Source organism: Pocillopora damicornis, chromosome 4, assembly GCF_964200805.1.
Source record: "Pocillopora damicornis chromosome 4, jaPocDami1.2, whole genome shotgun sequence".
Lineage (NCBI taxonomy): Eukaryota > Metazoa > Cnidaria > Anthozoa > Scleractinia > Pocilloporidae > Pocillopora > Pocillopora damicornis.
The window spans coordinates 23,066,858-23,082,496 of record NC_142673.1 but is presented as its reverse complement, the minus strand read 5'-3'; the positions used below and the strand labels follow the sequence as shown (position 1 = coordinate 23,082,496).

At 36.4% G+C, this 15,639-nt stretch overlaps 1 protein-coding gene across 4 annotated transcripts in view; it reads left to right on the top strand.

The window, feature by feature from the left end:
* The window catches only part of LOC113683497 (phospholipid-transporting ATPase ID), a 37,322-nt gene that overhangs the window by 5,555 nt on the left and 16,128 nt on the right, over window positions 1–15,639 (top strand). For 2 of the 4 annotated variants that reach the window (XM_027200743.2, XM_089204133.1), the window contains exons 1-12: window positions 6,202–6,544; window positions 8,027–8,199; window positions 9,086–9,184; window positions 9,549–9,610; window positions 9,867–9,939; window positions 10,755–10,825; window positions 11,718–11,800; window positions 12,099–12,205; window positions 13,013–13,094; window positions 13,543–13,601; window positions 14,237–14,311; window positions 14,814–14,938. In XM_027200743.2, coding sequence (XP_027056544.2) covers window positions 6,511–6,544; window positions 8,027–8,199; window positions 9,086–9,184; window positions 9,549–9,610; window positions 9,867–9,939; window positions 10,755–10,825; window positions 11,718–11,800; window positions 12,099–12,205; window positions 13,013–13,094; window positions 13,543–13,601; window positions 14,237–14,311; window positions 14,814–14,938 — 1,043 coding nt within the window. In that variant the 5' untranslated portion in view covers window positions 6,202–6,510. Of the gene's footprint in view, window positions 1–1,347; window positions 1,728–5,263; window positions 5,435–6,201; window positions 6,545–8,026; window positions 8,200–9,085; window positions 9,185–9,548; window positions 9,611–9,866; window positions 9,940–10,754; window positions 10,826–11,717; window positions 11,801–12,098; window positions 12,206–13,012; window positions 13,095–13,542; window positions 13,602–14,236; window positions 14,312–14,813; window positions 14,939–15,639 lie in introns of those variants that run through there. The other 2 variants (XM_089204131.1, XM_089204132.1) reach the window with 2 other exon arrangements.

Here is a 15,639-nt window from a genome sequence, read left to right as displayed (position 1 = left end):
TCAGTAACTGAACCGCGATCTTAAGGCAGAGTCACGGATTACATCACTTCGGCTGTCTATCCACTTCGTAAAAGGCATTTTTAAAGCACCTTTGATGACCTACTTTTCACTGCCGGCGCTTTTGAGTAACGCCTTCATAATCGCTCAATGGTCGTTCAATCTCAATAATCAAGGTCCAAAAACAGCTGGGCATTTTCTCTTCCAAGCCTCGCCCCACGCCTCCGCATTAGCCTCTGCGCCCTACATTTTGTCTTCTTCTACCGCTCTCCCTTTTCCCTATGTTAAGAACATCTTCACCACCGTAAAAACGGCCATTTCCATTTGACTTTTACTCAGTTGGAAGCTCGCTATCCAAAACATAGAAATTCACGACATGATTTAGAAATTTTTTCTCATTCTTGTAACTCTTAAACTATCACTTGCTTATGCTAATAAAATAACTTATCTTTCATTTTCTACACTGCAGATATTATGTACCCGACATGACTTCGTTAGCACTTAAAAGCTTTTAAGCTCTTCACACAAACTGAAAGAAGGCTAATACGCGTACGCTAAAAGATATTCTTTAGTCGACTGTTAATCGCTAGATAAAGGCATCTCAATACATCTGACAAAAATTCATTTGTCTGTTGAAAACGAAAACCTATCTGTTTTCAGCTTTTCCGTAAGCCCCGTCTAAAAATTAATGGCATGACGTGAGACCGCCAGACATGCAACTGTGAATGATAAAAAAAGAAATATTCTTGAGTGTCAAGTTTCCCAAGTCGTCTATCAAGAAAGTTTTGTTTCATTTTGTGCAGGTAAAGATAAGTCAAAGATAATTCTTGAGAGTCGCTGATTAAGGTAAGATCGATGTTTCACCGGCTACAGCTCCTTCCCATTCCGATAATGATGCTAACCAGGCGAGGAGAAGAAAAATTGTGGCAACTAATTACTTCTTCCGCTCTGAACTGTGAATTTCACACGTCAGATTTAGCTTAACAGAATGAATAAGTAATAACAATAAATTTCAAAGCTTTTTCGTTTGAACAGTAGCAGTTTATATTCACTTTAAGCTGAATTTTAAAATTTAAAATATTAAAATATTAAAATTATTTTCCACGGACCAATGGCAACAAGATACAAATACAAAGGTAAACATGTAAAATGCTCGGTATATATTGAAAAAAATATCTGATAACGTTGATTGTAGGTTAACGATTCCATCTTTACAGAAAACCTCATTGCAAGATAAACGGGCGCCAATTTGTTTCTTATCGTTGTGTCTATCCTTGTTTTTATTTTCGAGGTTTATTAATATTTATCAAGTGATAGCCTCAAGTCATAATTATTGCGACGACTCTCGCTTGGGGAATTCCCAGTGAACAGTGAGATTTCCTATTTGCCGTTTGACTCAACGGAATCGATTGGTCCTGCTTAAGCGAGGATTTGCGGAAAAGTGGTTGTGGTGAGGGCAGAACTCAATAGCATAAAACCACGCTCTCAACAATTGAATGGGACATTTAAAATTAAAACTTAACAGCCATCACCTGCAAATCCCAGAATTCTTGACGTTCTCCGTTGCCGTGGCTGACGGTTTTGAAAACATATCGATCTCGCTTCAAAACCTGCCGACAGTCATTCTACGAATTATACCAAAGAGTCGACAAAACACCAAACGTGCGTCAAGAGATTTGAGTGGTAATATTAAAGACGCACGAACGAGCGAATATTCGACTGGAGTTACGGTAACAGTTTTATTTCTCTTAACACCGTTAGTAAATGTTTATACTGGCTAACGTACCACCAGAATTAACGAAACTCGCATCTTTTTTACTTATTATTAGAGTTGCTTCTAATGATTGGTCCGGGCTTTAACATGATTAAGATGAAGTCCCTCTAACCTTTTTTTGTTCTTTTTTTTTTGGTGTCAGCGCGTTTATTGATAAGGTTTTGGGCAATGTTGTGTTAATGTTATAGCCTACCGTGGTAGCATTCATGATGAATAAACTGAATTGTGAAACAATTTCGATTATTTGACCAGTCCTAAGCGAGTTATGACGAAGAGTCGTTTTGCACCTAGTACAATATAGGTGATATTATATTCTTTTTGTCAAAAACGCACAAGGATTTCCGTTGTGTATCGAAACTGTTGCGGCATATTTCTTTATAACGGTTTAGTTCTCCTAAGAATTTTCGTCTTCTCTGCGATTTCTGAGTCGTGTCAATAACAAAGCGCCGTCGAGTCTCTTCAGTTGCCCTATCCTTATTACCTGACAACCAACTGACAGAAATGTTGACGGTATCGGAATAAACATAGATACTCTGTTTATTGTCCGTAGTTCTGCCGCAAAGCAAATTGTAGCATTAAGCTGAAACTGGCTGAAATGAATCGAAATAACGCATGAAACGCCAGCGTATAGTGAAATTAATTTTCACTTTTTGAGTTATGGAGAAAATAAGCATCTACGATTTACCTCCAATTGCATATATTTTAAAGTGGTACTTTAGTCGTTTAAGCAGTGATATGATGCTCTCTTCCCCATTGGTCATGATTTTTTAAAATTTTTCGTCAACTATTTGAAGATAAATAAAAGATTAAAACGTCAGGGTTTAATCATCAGTGATGAGAAAAAAAGTAGAGCTAGCTTCATTAACAAATTTACAAATTAACGCGGAATTGCATATCAGGCTAAAGGAGATACAGGAGCAACTTTAGTCTTTTCGCTATAACCCCTTCTCCTTGTCATACCTTTTCTCACCGAACAAAGCTTAAGTTTCAAAGCTCGCGCATCTAACTCTGAATCACATAACCAAGATTTCTCAGACATGGGACGAGCCTGAAATAAAATAACTACAGTCGAATCGAACTTCGCACTTATTCGAGCCAAAACTAGCGATATTTCCCTGGTTTACACTATGCACTTATTGGTTGATTTTATGGTGGGTCACTCGAATCCTGGTCATGCAACCTCTGACTTGAAGTATTTTTCGCTCCTCTTCAGGAGATTTTCTGTATACTCGCACCCTCGATAACTCAGTTGTCGATACGAGATAAGTCGTGTCTATCTGTACGTTAGTCTAAAAATTTGCATTATTTTGAAGAAGCTTACAATTCTTTATATTTTCGTTTTTAATTCTTAATTGCAAAATGTTCTGTCTTCGTTCGCCTTCTCTTCTTTGAAATAGAATTGGATCAAAATGTGCACCGTCAGAATAGAACTGAAAAGTAACTAAAAGAAATAATAATTATAATTTCTTGGTATACACTGTATTTTTTTTGTTTTTGTTCCTTTATCACAATTTAATAATAACTAGAGTTCCTGATAACTCAAGCTTTTTTCATTATTTCTCCTTAGGCGTTCGAGTTATCATGAATCAATGGCCACAAATTTCTGTACTTTGCAGGAGCGACTTTTTGCTGTGCGAGATGTTTGATAATTCGGCTGAGAGCTAATTTTAAAGATTTTCTGTTAAATTATTTTTAACTTTTATCACCCTTTTAGTCACCCCTTACCATACTTATTAAAGAGATTCGCGCACTGAATTCTTTTATATCTTGGAAAGGAAATATTACTTTCAAAAAGGCTGGCACAGAAAAAAAAGTACTCCAGTGGCTTTTCTTTGCAAGTAACTCTTAGCTATCTTCTAGCTCCTGGCCTTTGAGGCGTCAGCTCGATCGACAGAGAATCACATGATTTTATGTCACACCTACTCCTAGAAGGATAATGGTTTTTGTGAGCGTATTTTTCCAGAGATGCAAAAAAAATGGAAAAAATTTTTTAACAGACTAAGGTAGAATCTCATTGGGCCTGATCCATGCACTTTTGCACGAATCGCGCCCAATGATGGATTGAATGATCGCGCCTACTAGAAGATTGATTTTTTTTTGTAGATTACTCGATGGCAAATTGAACAAGGACTTCCTTTTGCTCTCGTTTCCTTCCCCTCTTGAAATAAAATTTCGCGCTCATTCTTTAGATTGTTTTGACTAAAACACTTTCCTTGGTCAAGAGATTGTAAACTGTTGCCTTGGTACAAAAAAACACTTTCCACTGGAAACTCGTAAATTCTCACTGTAGTTCCTTCGTTCAAGTGTATGACTTTGTTGACTTGTAGAGTAAAGAGAGATCCATCTGGTCAGAATTCTTATCCAAGCTTTCGACAGGAATCAGGGAGGGGTCTTCTAGAATTGAGATCAACTTTAAATGCCAATGAAGAACGATAGCGCGAATGCAAGCTTATTACATGACCAGATGTGCAAAACGAGGCTATTTGAAAGTACCTTTTCACAAAGGGAAAAATAAACTTAGCTTTCTATGTAACTCAAGAGATAATAATGGTGCATTATTTTCTCTTCGTTCATCACCTATCAGCCTTTATTCTCTGTGCATTGGTGAAAATGCAGTTCTATAATTTACTTGAAAAGAATAAGCAATACGAACTAGTGCACTGGTAATTTTGATCGGCTATGTTGCTTTGTGAGTACAACAAAGAGGCTTTGGCTTGAAGTGCATCAGTGGCCAAATGGAACGAAAGAGGTTCCATCTTACCGGTCTAACCAAAACGAAAGATTCTCCTTGAAAGGTGGAATTTATTTTCCAAAACTTTTCCAGTTTGACCGAGCCAATCCATTCAGTTTCGAAACAAAATTTCCGAGCATTCTGGTTGAAGCTCACAACCATAACTCACTGATCCTTGCCTTAAAAAAGAGACCTTGCCGGCAAACTTCTCAAAGGCAGCGCGAAGTTATACTAACCGCGCGTTCTTACCTGACCTCACTAATGAATGCAAGCCTCTAGAGAGAGTTTCTCAGGCATGATGCCATATACGGAAAGTGCAGTCTCGAGTATCTCAAGCCGTCGCCATGGAGTAGACTAGCTAGAAACAAACGTAAGAACTGTAAGCATTCCTAAGCAATCTAAAACTAGGGTGTGACAGTTAGATCTCTTGAGACTCGAGAATGAGGAGTGGATGGCCTTTCGGGCACATTGTAGCTTAAAAATGTGAATATTTGCTATATTAGTTTTCTCCATCGCTGAGCTTGTATTTTTAATCAACCTTTATTTTAATTATTTTATTTCATATTAGGTAAGTAAATAGTAATTTAGTGTCCCCAATTATTGAGCAGTCATGCCAAACTATTTATGACACGTAAATAAAGTTTTTATCATATCTTATGAAACGATTGCATGATAGCGAGTCTTAAAATTAAGGAAACTATAGATTTTGTTAGTCAAGAACCCAAAATCATAATCTAACGTCAACTCCTTACTTCCCGCAGTTGGACTTTGCCTAAATATTCAAAGTGGAACAGAAGTAAAGAAGTTCCGCGTTCAAATGATCATCGCATCGTCATCATTAGCGTGGTTTTACATTGAGGTGGCACGATTTTAGGAGGCTGAAAGATTGAAGGTCACACACATCATGAAGTCTCGTACTGCCCGAGTATCAAGTAAGATACTGCAGTTGTTGAAAGTTACTTCTATGGAAGTTAGGCATTTCTTCGGCACACAAAGTCATGTAAAGAAATTGACAAAACAACGGAACAGGGTTCAGTACTGAAAAGAGATCCTTGTTTATGATTGCCAAATGTTTACATGTTCGCTGATGCTTTGGTGTACAATGTCGGTTGTATACCAAACATGTTTGCAAACCACACATTGCTTACTAAGAAAACAGATGGCTTTTTCTTATTATGAACAAGGGCTTGGTCATGGCCAATATTCTTGGTTTGAATGACCTCGTTCTCGTTTGGGCACTTGTGTTGGCGTTCAGGCTTCGAATTTGGCCTTGACGAAATAATTAGCCGATTGCTGATCTCTAAATGATAATGGCCACTAGAGATTTGAGCCGACATATTTGCATTCAATGAGCTAATACTTTTTTTTTATCATTTTTTGCGATTGTAGTTAAGTCTCTTAGGGAATTATTTTAACATTCTTGTCATACTCAGTGTTAAACTTAGCAATGCCAATGTCAATAACATAATGGGCTCCTGGCAATATCCAAATCCTTTCGTAAAAGAAAAAAAATCGACAAAGATAGTTTCAATTTTACACTTTTAATGCAGTGTTTTGTCGTTAATTTTTTCGGCAACCTTTTGTTTCAATCACTTTAAAACCAGATTATCAATAGAGTACTTTAAGTAAATTCATGTTGTTTAGCAGCTGTTTAGCGGCGTTTCGCGGTCTTTTACTTGACTGGAGTCCAGTCTTTCAACTGGTGCAGAAGAAAAGGAGAGAAACTGAAACAGAGGTTGTAGTGCGAATATTTGCTTAGAGGAAGACTTAGATGATACTTTTGCGGTTGATATGCGAAGATCGGATGAAAGAGTGGATTTTAAGAAATTTCACGTTTTTTAAATATGATCAGCCAGCTATTTAGTTTCCACTTTAGTCATTAACTTGTGGCGAGCCGACAACACAACTAACAGCGGTAATTACGACTTTGGCTTGCCTGGTGTACAATTAACTTCAAGTCGACTGTTATTGGGGTTTAACATTAACCACCGGTCTCACGCCTTTGAAAATGAATTTGTGCAGATCAAAAGATAACCAAGAAGGTATTGTATGATTGTTCGTCTATAGTTTTAAGTCCTTCATCGGTCAGGATGTGCTATTTCTCTGCAGCAGCTGTTTCCAGTTTCCCTAACAACCGAAGGTTAGTTCGCGACAATGTCGATGGGAGAAGTTAAGGCGAAGTTTGTTATGCCCACGTACTTTCCGTTTCGAGCAAAGTAAAGTATTTTGGCCCTGATGTCATTTTTCAGAATATTTAGTATTAAAGGCGTGCTTTAAAAAGGGATCTCATCGTTATAAAACAAATACGCGAGTTACCTATGAAATACAATTATTTGATTTTGCAAGAGAGAGAGCGGTCGTCTCCATATTAATATATTTATGAAAGGAAAGAAAACCGATTGGAAAGTTTATTGAAAAAATAAAAAAATAGAAAAAAAAAACACTAAACGCGTGGGTATGATATCTTATTTCATGGAGTGGTAGTAACGAATGAGTTAATCCTGGCTGGCTTACTTTTACATGCTACTTATTATTGGATTAACGCTGGTTTTACGAGATAGATTATACGTCTTTAAACATTATCTTGTTCTATTATTAGCGTCTTTTTATTTGTAAATTTGGGTAAAATCATTTACATGTGCATTGTTGTAGATAATGTTTTGAAAATTGCAAATCTGTCTGTGTGATTTTTTTTCCCTAAACTGTGGGCATGTATGTTACAATTTTTTTAAATCAATGAAGATTAAGTTTCTGTGCATGGAAAATATTTTGCTTTCATTTTCCCTTGAGCCACTTTATTTGGTTTAGGTTTTGTTAATAAATGTTTTACATATATACTATTTTCAACAAGTATTAGAGGTTAAATATGTGATGCCCTTTCATATGATCTCAGTTAACCTAAGTTGGATTTGCTAGCATAATTTAACCTTACCTTATGCTAAAATCCTCATGCATGCATATCAGATGGCAGTGTTGATTCTGATTGCAAAAATCTATGGGCTAGAAAATTTATCATTAATTTGGAGCATCTGGCCTGGTCATGGCAATAAAATATGCAATAAATTGTATCTGAATTTATTATGCAAATTGTTTTTAATTAATGAAACAAGGACACAATCCAAATTGAAGATGAGAGTTTTTCCATAGTTTCACTAAAGTGTTCAGCTCGTTTAGTATAGCTTTTTAGTTTATGAGACTCCTAGAATTCTCAAGAGATCTTTGGCTTCTTATTTTGAGGAAATAATTATTTCAGGGTTCATTGACGTGGATAAATTAGTGGTAAACCTGTTTATTATCCAACTGCACTCAGAAGAGTAAAAATAATGCAGAGATGAGTACAAATATCCCGCAATTTGGGACAGTTGGTTATTTTATACAAAAATAAAAAAAAGTGTTTTACCATTTGGCTGGACGTGCTATCCTGTTCAATCTACTGCCTTCCCATCAAAATACAGCACAACTTGTAAAAATACTCAGCCGTACTACATATGAAGATGTCTAATAAGATACATATATCATTTCAGCCAAGGAGAGGCAGTTGAGGACAAATGACCATGAGTATAATGCACAATTCCAATATGTCAACAATTACATCAGGACATCGAAATACAGTATTCTCACCTTTCTTCCCCTCAACTTATTTGAGCAATTCCGCAGGGTTGCTAATCTCTATTTCATTATGCAGATCATTATCATGGTGAGTAAAATTACAATTTTCTACTTTTGAAGTATATTTTGAAAACAATTATCTTTATTAATTACCAGCTTTGGGCCACCAACTAATAATGTTGTGGATGGCATTTAACTGTAGCCAAGCTCTGAGTGCTGGGCTTCCAGAAAACTGTTGAACTAGTAATAAGCAGAGTGGGAAGGAGAAGAATGGATTAATGTCAATTATAAGGTCCAGTGTTTCTGGAGTGAAAGACATGCGTTACTTCTTAGAAAAGATTTAAAATGAGCACTGTGTTTTGAGGCCACTTATCTGTGCTAAATGTTATCCCTCAATGGCGATGAGTGAGAAAATAGCAAAGTTTAGAATTGGTATGGACCTGCTCATGCAGCTTTTTCATTCATCACCTCAGACTGAGGCCCTGGAGGAGGCTTGGAGACTTCATAGTCATCAGCTGCTTGATTACTTGTGAATTTTAATGTATACACCTGTACCCTTTCAGTCAGAGTTACCAGGTTAATGTACAATGTACCAAGTTGACTGTTATAATTGCAGACACCCTAGGGGGGATTCATTGTCTGATTTGGACAAAGTACTGTTTAAACAATGTAGCAAGAGAAAAAACAAGTGAAAAGTAGCACTGAAGGAGGAGGGGGGGGGGGTATGAAAGTGTCCGTATTATGGAATAGGGAGAGTCTATTATAATAGAGTTAATCTCAGTAATTTTTTTTGTTGTTGCATTTCGCTAGGAGGCCTAGGCCCTTGTCTGCAATAGCAGGGTGTCTGTAATAGCAAGGTGTCCTCAGGTTGTGAGTCAATTGTACATATATGATGCCTTAGGATAATTATTTTTCCTGACACATAATGTTATTTTTGTTCTTTTCTGGTAAATAAAAGTATTTTTTTTTCCTAGTCTATCCCAAAAATTACTGCATTGAGTCCAGAAGCTACAGCTGTACCTCTCATTTGTGTTTTGGCAGCAACAGGAGTAAAAGATGGTGCAGATGACATTGTAAGTTCCCTTTGTAATTCACTCTTTACATCCAGCATCATGTACAATGTCTATTCTCCACACTATTCTCTATACTGATATGTCAGGAGAAATTAGATGCTAGACACTCTCTAGTGTTAGGATTCAAAGGGTTGAGTGATTTTTCCTTTAATTTTTTTCCATTGGTAGAAGAACAAAATGGGTGGTGATAATTATTATTTTGATCATATGAGTATGACCAAAGAATTCTTTGCATGACGTGTTAATACAAGTTTGGGAACAATTTGATTGGTAGTGTATGTGACGCAACTTCTAAGGACATGCAAACTTTCAATGGAATGTCAAGAGTATAGCCAACTGACATGTCTAAATTTGCACATTACAGAAACGGCATAAAAGTGATAAAGCAGTCAATAACAGAAAAGCAAAGGTTCTCACTGACAGTGGGTAAGTTACATGAATATTTTCTGTGAAACAATGAATTCATCACTATGATCATAATGTATTGAAATACCTGCAACTGATTTGCTCTTGGTAAAAAATCAAAGGCTTGTTAATTCTTTGCATCTCAATTGCAATATTTTTCCATGCTCCTCACTCAGAATTTTGCATGATGATTGCTGCATTAGGCACTTTCAGCTTCTTCTCAGCTTGTATCACTTAGCTGTACAAACTCATAGTTTGTTGATTCCTTTTTTCAAAGGCCGAAGGAAGAAAATTGGATGGATCTTCAAGTTGGTCAAGTTCTTCGAATTGACAACAATGAGCAAATCCCTGTGAGTTGTTTAAAGTACTAACTAGTTTTACCCAGATTAGGCTAAGGGCAGTTGAACTCAGCATGGTGTTAGTGTCATGATTTAAAAGATTTCAAGTCTAAAATAAATTCAAACTAAAGTATGAATTCTGTTTTCCTTTGATCAATACCAATTAACATTGTAAAGTCTCTGGAACAAAGGAAATTACAGCACTAGTTAGGCTTCACTGTTTTGATAGAAAATGACATGCTCATTGGTAATCTTTATTTTGTCTGGGGTGTTTTTTTCAAGTGTCAGTACAGTGTGAAAAAGTGTGATGTGTGAGTTTTGGAACTGGTGGAGTGAGGAGACAATATAGGAGTGAAGATAAAGGGAGACTTTGAAGAATGGGTTGTAGCTGATCCTTGATAAAAGAGGAAAATTAAAAGGCCAGGAAAAAAATGATCAGTGAAAAGGGAAGAACCAACCAATCACCATGCCAGTTCATAGGCCCCTCTAGTACAGTCTTCCACTTACAATTATGACAATTCAGCTTTTACTGGATTGTAAGCAGTGGAGTCAAGAGCAGCATTGACATTTTTCTTCCAATACTGTCAGTTTGATTTTCACTACATTGTATCCCTCTGCTTTTCTGATTATGACTTTGACTCTGTTCCAAGTGAAAACCAACCTTAAGAATCCTTGGGATTCAGGCCACTGGTCTGTGGCAGTAATATATATATTTAAAATGTGTTGATAGTAAATTAATGAACATGTTTTATTTGACAATGTTGGCTTCTTTGATTTTGCTGATTGGCAGATTTCTTGACTTTTATATAATTTTTCTGATTCATTAGGCTGATGTAGTTGTGCTCACCACAAGTGAAGAGAATGGATTATGTTACATTGAGACAGCTGAGCTGGATGGGTAAGAACATCAAATTTTTTTGAATCATTGATATCTTATGGAAAGGAAAATTGCTGTTAACCCTTGAACTCCCAGAAGTGATTAACGTGTAGCAAATACATGTGGGTATTGAGAATACTCAAACTTACCAGCTTAAAGTAGTTGTTATCTTGATCAAACAGCAAATTCTTGTAACTAATTTACAAGGAAATGTATTGCAAGTAGAGGAGAGTATAAGCAATCAGATCTTGGGAGTTTAAGGGGTAAAGAGCATGTATAGTCAAACCTCAATTATCCAGACCTGTGGGGACTGGGCTAAGTAGTCCAGATAATCAAGAGTCTGAATAATTAAAAGTACAAATATTAATGAGCCAAAAATAAATTATGACATGCAACACTGCTGACGTTTACCAATTGAAAGTATTTTCCAAAACATTTTTAACAACAACATTTTTTGATCCAAAATGCTGGCATAGATCAGTTTGTTTCAAGCTGCTACAGCCTCTGCTCATTTCTAATTCTATCATTTTCTGAAGCTGCGATTATGGAATAGCATCAAAATTGTTTCAGTATGTCTGCTTTGTTTGATGGGAAAAGTTGTTATGGATCTCCAATGTGATTAATCTATAATTATGATAGAAGCAAGTCCAGATTAAAGAAAAATCTGGATAATTGAGGACCAACTGTACACAGTAACTATAGTTATCTCAAAGCCAAGCAGTCTTTTGAAAATAGATTGTGTGATTATCATGAAGTCTGGATTTCATTTCAACTGTATATTTCTTCCAAGCTGTGACAGGTTTTGTCACTGTGACAAATGAGAAAAATTGCAGTCCAATCTGTATTTCATCATCATGGTAACCTTCAGTCTGCTGAGTAAGCTGGTTTTACATGTATGTTTTCTAATCCAAAGGGAGACCAACCTGAAGTGTCGTCAACCTCTTCCTGAAACTGGAGAGCTTGGTGATGATGAACAGCAACTCTCAAAAGTGCAAAGTATGTATTTTCCAGGTGTTTATTTTCCTTAAATGTGATATTACCTTTAAGAGCTGCACAATATCTCTTTTTCCTGAGAGCCTTTGCTATTTCATGTGTAAAAATATGTGTAAAACTTTTTTTTGTCTGCGTGTAAGTTGTCCCCTGTTTCACTGTTTCCACTTCTTCCAAATTCTTGAGGTATGAACAAGCAAAAGAGGGCCATTCAACAGCTGAAGAAATATGAATGATAAAATTTTTGCCATTTTAAAAAGTGGTCTTCTCAATTTAATGATAACATTTATGTATTTGTCTTTAGTGGAAATTACTTGTGATCCACCAAACAACAGGCTGGAAAAACTTCAGGGAAGGTTGATGTATGATGGAAATAATTATCCTCTGGACAATGAAAATGTCATCTTGAGGGTATGCTTTTTAAACGTTTCTCCTGAAATGGAACATTTGATAATAATTTCTTCAGCTAAACTTGCATGAGTTTAACTTTGTATGATGTAAGGTGGGTTCAACCAATTGCCCTCCTTCAGAGCACCAATGTAAGAATTTATATATACAATATATATAAATACCTGGTGGGGGTGCAGTGAATGCTCATCTAAGAAAACTTGTAAATATTTTATATTAAATGTGGATAGGAGTGGGGATAACAAAGCAGCTAATTTAGAAACAATCAGTACAATTGAACTACATGTAAAGCATTATTGTTTAAATCCCCTCATATTGGAGGTACCTCTAGGTTGTGCTAACTTAATTTGAGCTTTGCCAAACCTTATTGACTGAGCTAACATTGTCAGCCAACACTTAATCACGTGAGGCTCATTAAGGAACCTCTGGCTCTTATATCGTCAAGGTTATCCTTTTATCTTTGAAAATGATTGGTAGACATTTTTCTTGTTTATTTTGCCATTTTGTAATTATAACACATAAGTATAGATAAAAGGAATTACACATACATAAAATTATATAACTGAAAATCGAATGTGTGGTGAGGAGAGCTACAGAGAAACTAAGAGGTTTATGTGAGCATTTATTGACTTATATGCTGCACTTAGGCGCAGTGCCAAGAAATGTTAACTTAACATAGTGTCTGGATATGACATCAAAAATTGATAAAGTGAGGGTAATAATTAATTTTTTAGTTTCAAATTTTCTTCAAAAATGAGCAGGAAATCTTATCAAACTTTTCACTTCTTTTAATATATTTGCCTTTGTCAGGGCTGTGTGCTGCGCAACACCAAATGGGTATATGGTGTGGTGATATATGCTGGCCATGATACTAAACTCATGATGAACACTGGTATGGATTAAGATTAACTCTTTCTCCCCCCTGATCTTGATATCAGTTATCTTTACTGTCTGTCATACATTTCCTGTAATGACAGTTTTGAGAATTTGGGGTTTACTGACAAACAATGCATTGTAGTTGATATTCTATTTGAACGCCAATTTGACATTTGAAAAATTACTTACTATTGGTTAATCTCAGGATTGGAAGGGTCTAGTACTTTGTAAATGGATTTTTTTGATGTTCCTGTTGGAGTAGGTTTTGATTAATGGGAAGGCACCAACAGGGCAGCTGGAAATTTTAAAGAAGGCACTGTCATGAGAATCCTAGTTGATGACTAGTTTCAACATGTTTTTCATTATGCAGCACTTTTTTCAAATCTTGCATGTATGAAAATCTTCTTAGAAGTAATTGTTTACAACAATACGATTTCCTAACTTTACCATGATTTTCCCTATAGGGGTGAGTAAATTCAAAAGAACAGGTTTGGACAAGCTTACCAACAGTCTGATCTTGTGGGTAAGTATTTTAACAGATGCTGGTGTGTTATTTTTTAGACAGGTAGTAATTTGATTTAATTTCATTGTTGCGCAAAAAATGTAAGTCTCTTTCAATTTGAAAAATGCTTTCTCGTGAAAGCTCCCCTTCTCCCCCTCCCCCGAAAAAAAAGAGATTCTTTTGGGAGAATGAAAGACTGGATTGGACGAGCAAAGCGAAGCCTGTTTATTAACTCTTTAAACCCCTAAGAGCGATAAGCATCTAATTTCTCTCAACAATATCACCCCTGAATCAAACATTGAGGTCATAGGAATCAAAAAAATGATCACAAACTTCAGGAGCTCTTGATTGTTTAGAAAAACTCTCCTCGCAAGTATCTTCGGAAATTTGTAGAGATCGATAGGGAGAACATGCCTACTGACATTAGGGTGTAAATGATTCAGCTTCCCTATGCAAGCCAAAACAAAGGAAAATGGACAGTAAGATAATCAGTGAAATGGATCCACATTCATGCACATATATTTAGTGCAATAATATCATTAATTCAAAGTAGTTCTGCCCCTTAGCTGGAAATAAATAAACATCTTCCGAAAATGTTGTACAAATGCGGTCTTCCTTAAACGAACTTCTCTTCGACAATCTTATTTCTTCTGTAGATTGCAGCTATGTTAGGAATCATTTGCACTCTCTGCTCCATTGCAACAACGATATGGGAGGAATTATATGGAAAGGTAGGTACTCAGTATTCCGTTTTTTTAAATTTTATTTTAAGACATGACAAACAGTGTCGGTGAAGCTCATATACTCTAGAAATGCTTCAATTTAATTAACGTTATTAAAATATTTTACGTACGGAAGTTAGTTCAGAGCTAGTCTGCGAGGAGCCCCCCTTTCTCAACGAGACGTTAACGTTGTAGTTGTTCTCGAATATCCTAAACTCGGATCTTTAAAGATCGCTAACACAAATTTTCGGTTTCACAAACAGCTTTAAGGACAACGAAATTATATTCTTTAAAAGTTGTGCAACAATCGCAAACAGAGAATAATTAAAGATACGGCTGACTATTCTGCGCGCTCTCCCTTTCTGTATTGACGTTTCTGTTCTCTTGAAAAATTGCCATAAAAATGAGAACCTGTTCACTGACTAGTAGCTGACTCACCAGTTACCAGTTAGACACACGGTATTATACTTTACTAATACTGAATTGGTTTTAATTTTGAAAATAATTTAAGGATTTCCAAGTATATCTACCATGGGAGAGTTTCTATAAGGACAGTGTTGTTATCATTGGCATCGTCCACTGGCCATCTTTTGTCATGGTTTTGAACACACTCATTCCTATTTCACTGTATATCAGGTAAGGTTTCTGGGTATCTTAGTGATGAGGGCAGTTTAAAGCAAAACAAGCTTTTTTTCGTTTCTAATTTTTTGTGTTCTTTAGATCAGATCTTTTTTGCTATCTTGCCCTGATAAATTGAAGGTTATGAAAGCTCAAGATGGGAGGCCATTAGCTCACTTTTTTAGGTTTTTGTTTTTTACCAGAGAACGCTTTTGATCCTAGTTGCTCTTGTATTTTTGACAGAATAAAGTCTTTTAAAGACACACTTTTCAGTGCATATTTTTATCTGCGGGGTGAATAGAAGTGGCGTAGAGGCGAGAGTACTTGCTTTCAACCCTTGGGCCTGGGTTCTATTTTCAGTGCTGATGTCACGTCGTGTAGATTTAGTCTGACGTTGGTTTTCTTTCTTGAGCAAAAGCTTTCTCTTGGGTTCTCTGGTTTATCTTTGTAAAAGAACCAACACTCCTCTTCTTCTGCCAAGGACCGCGCAGAGGGAGGGCGAGGGAGGGGCTTCGGACCCTCACCTTTTTCGAAGAAAAACTTGTCCTGCTTAGTATGCTCCCATCCCCCTGCCTTGTTGACTGAAGCTTATGCGTTCGTCATTAGTCCCCCCCCGCCCTCCTCAACTCAAACATTTGCTGCTAGGGCCCTAAGAGCAACCGCGTAGATCGAAGACTGCCAATATCCTTTCCTTTTGATTTAATTTTTAATCGATAAAA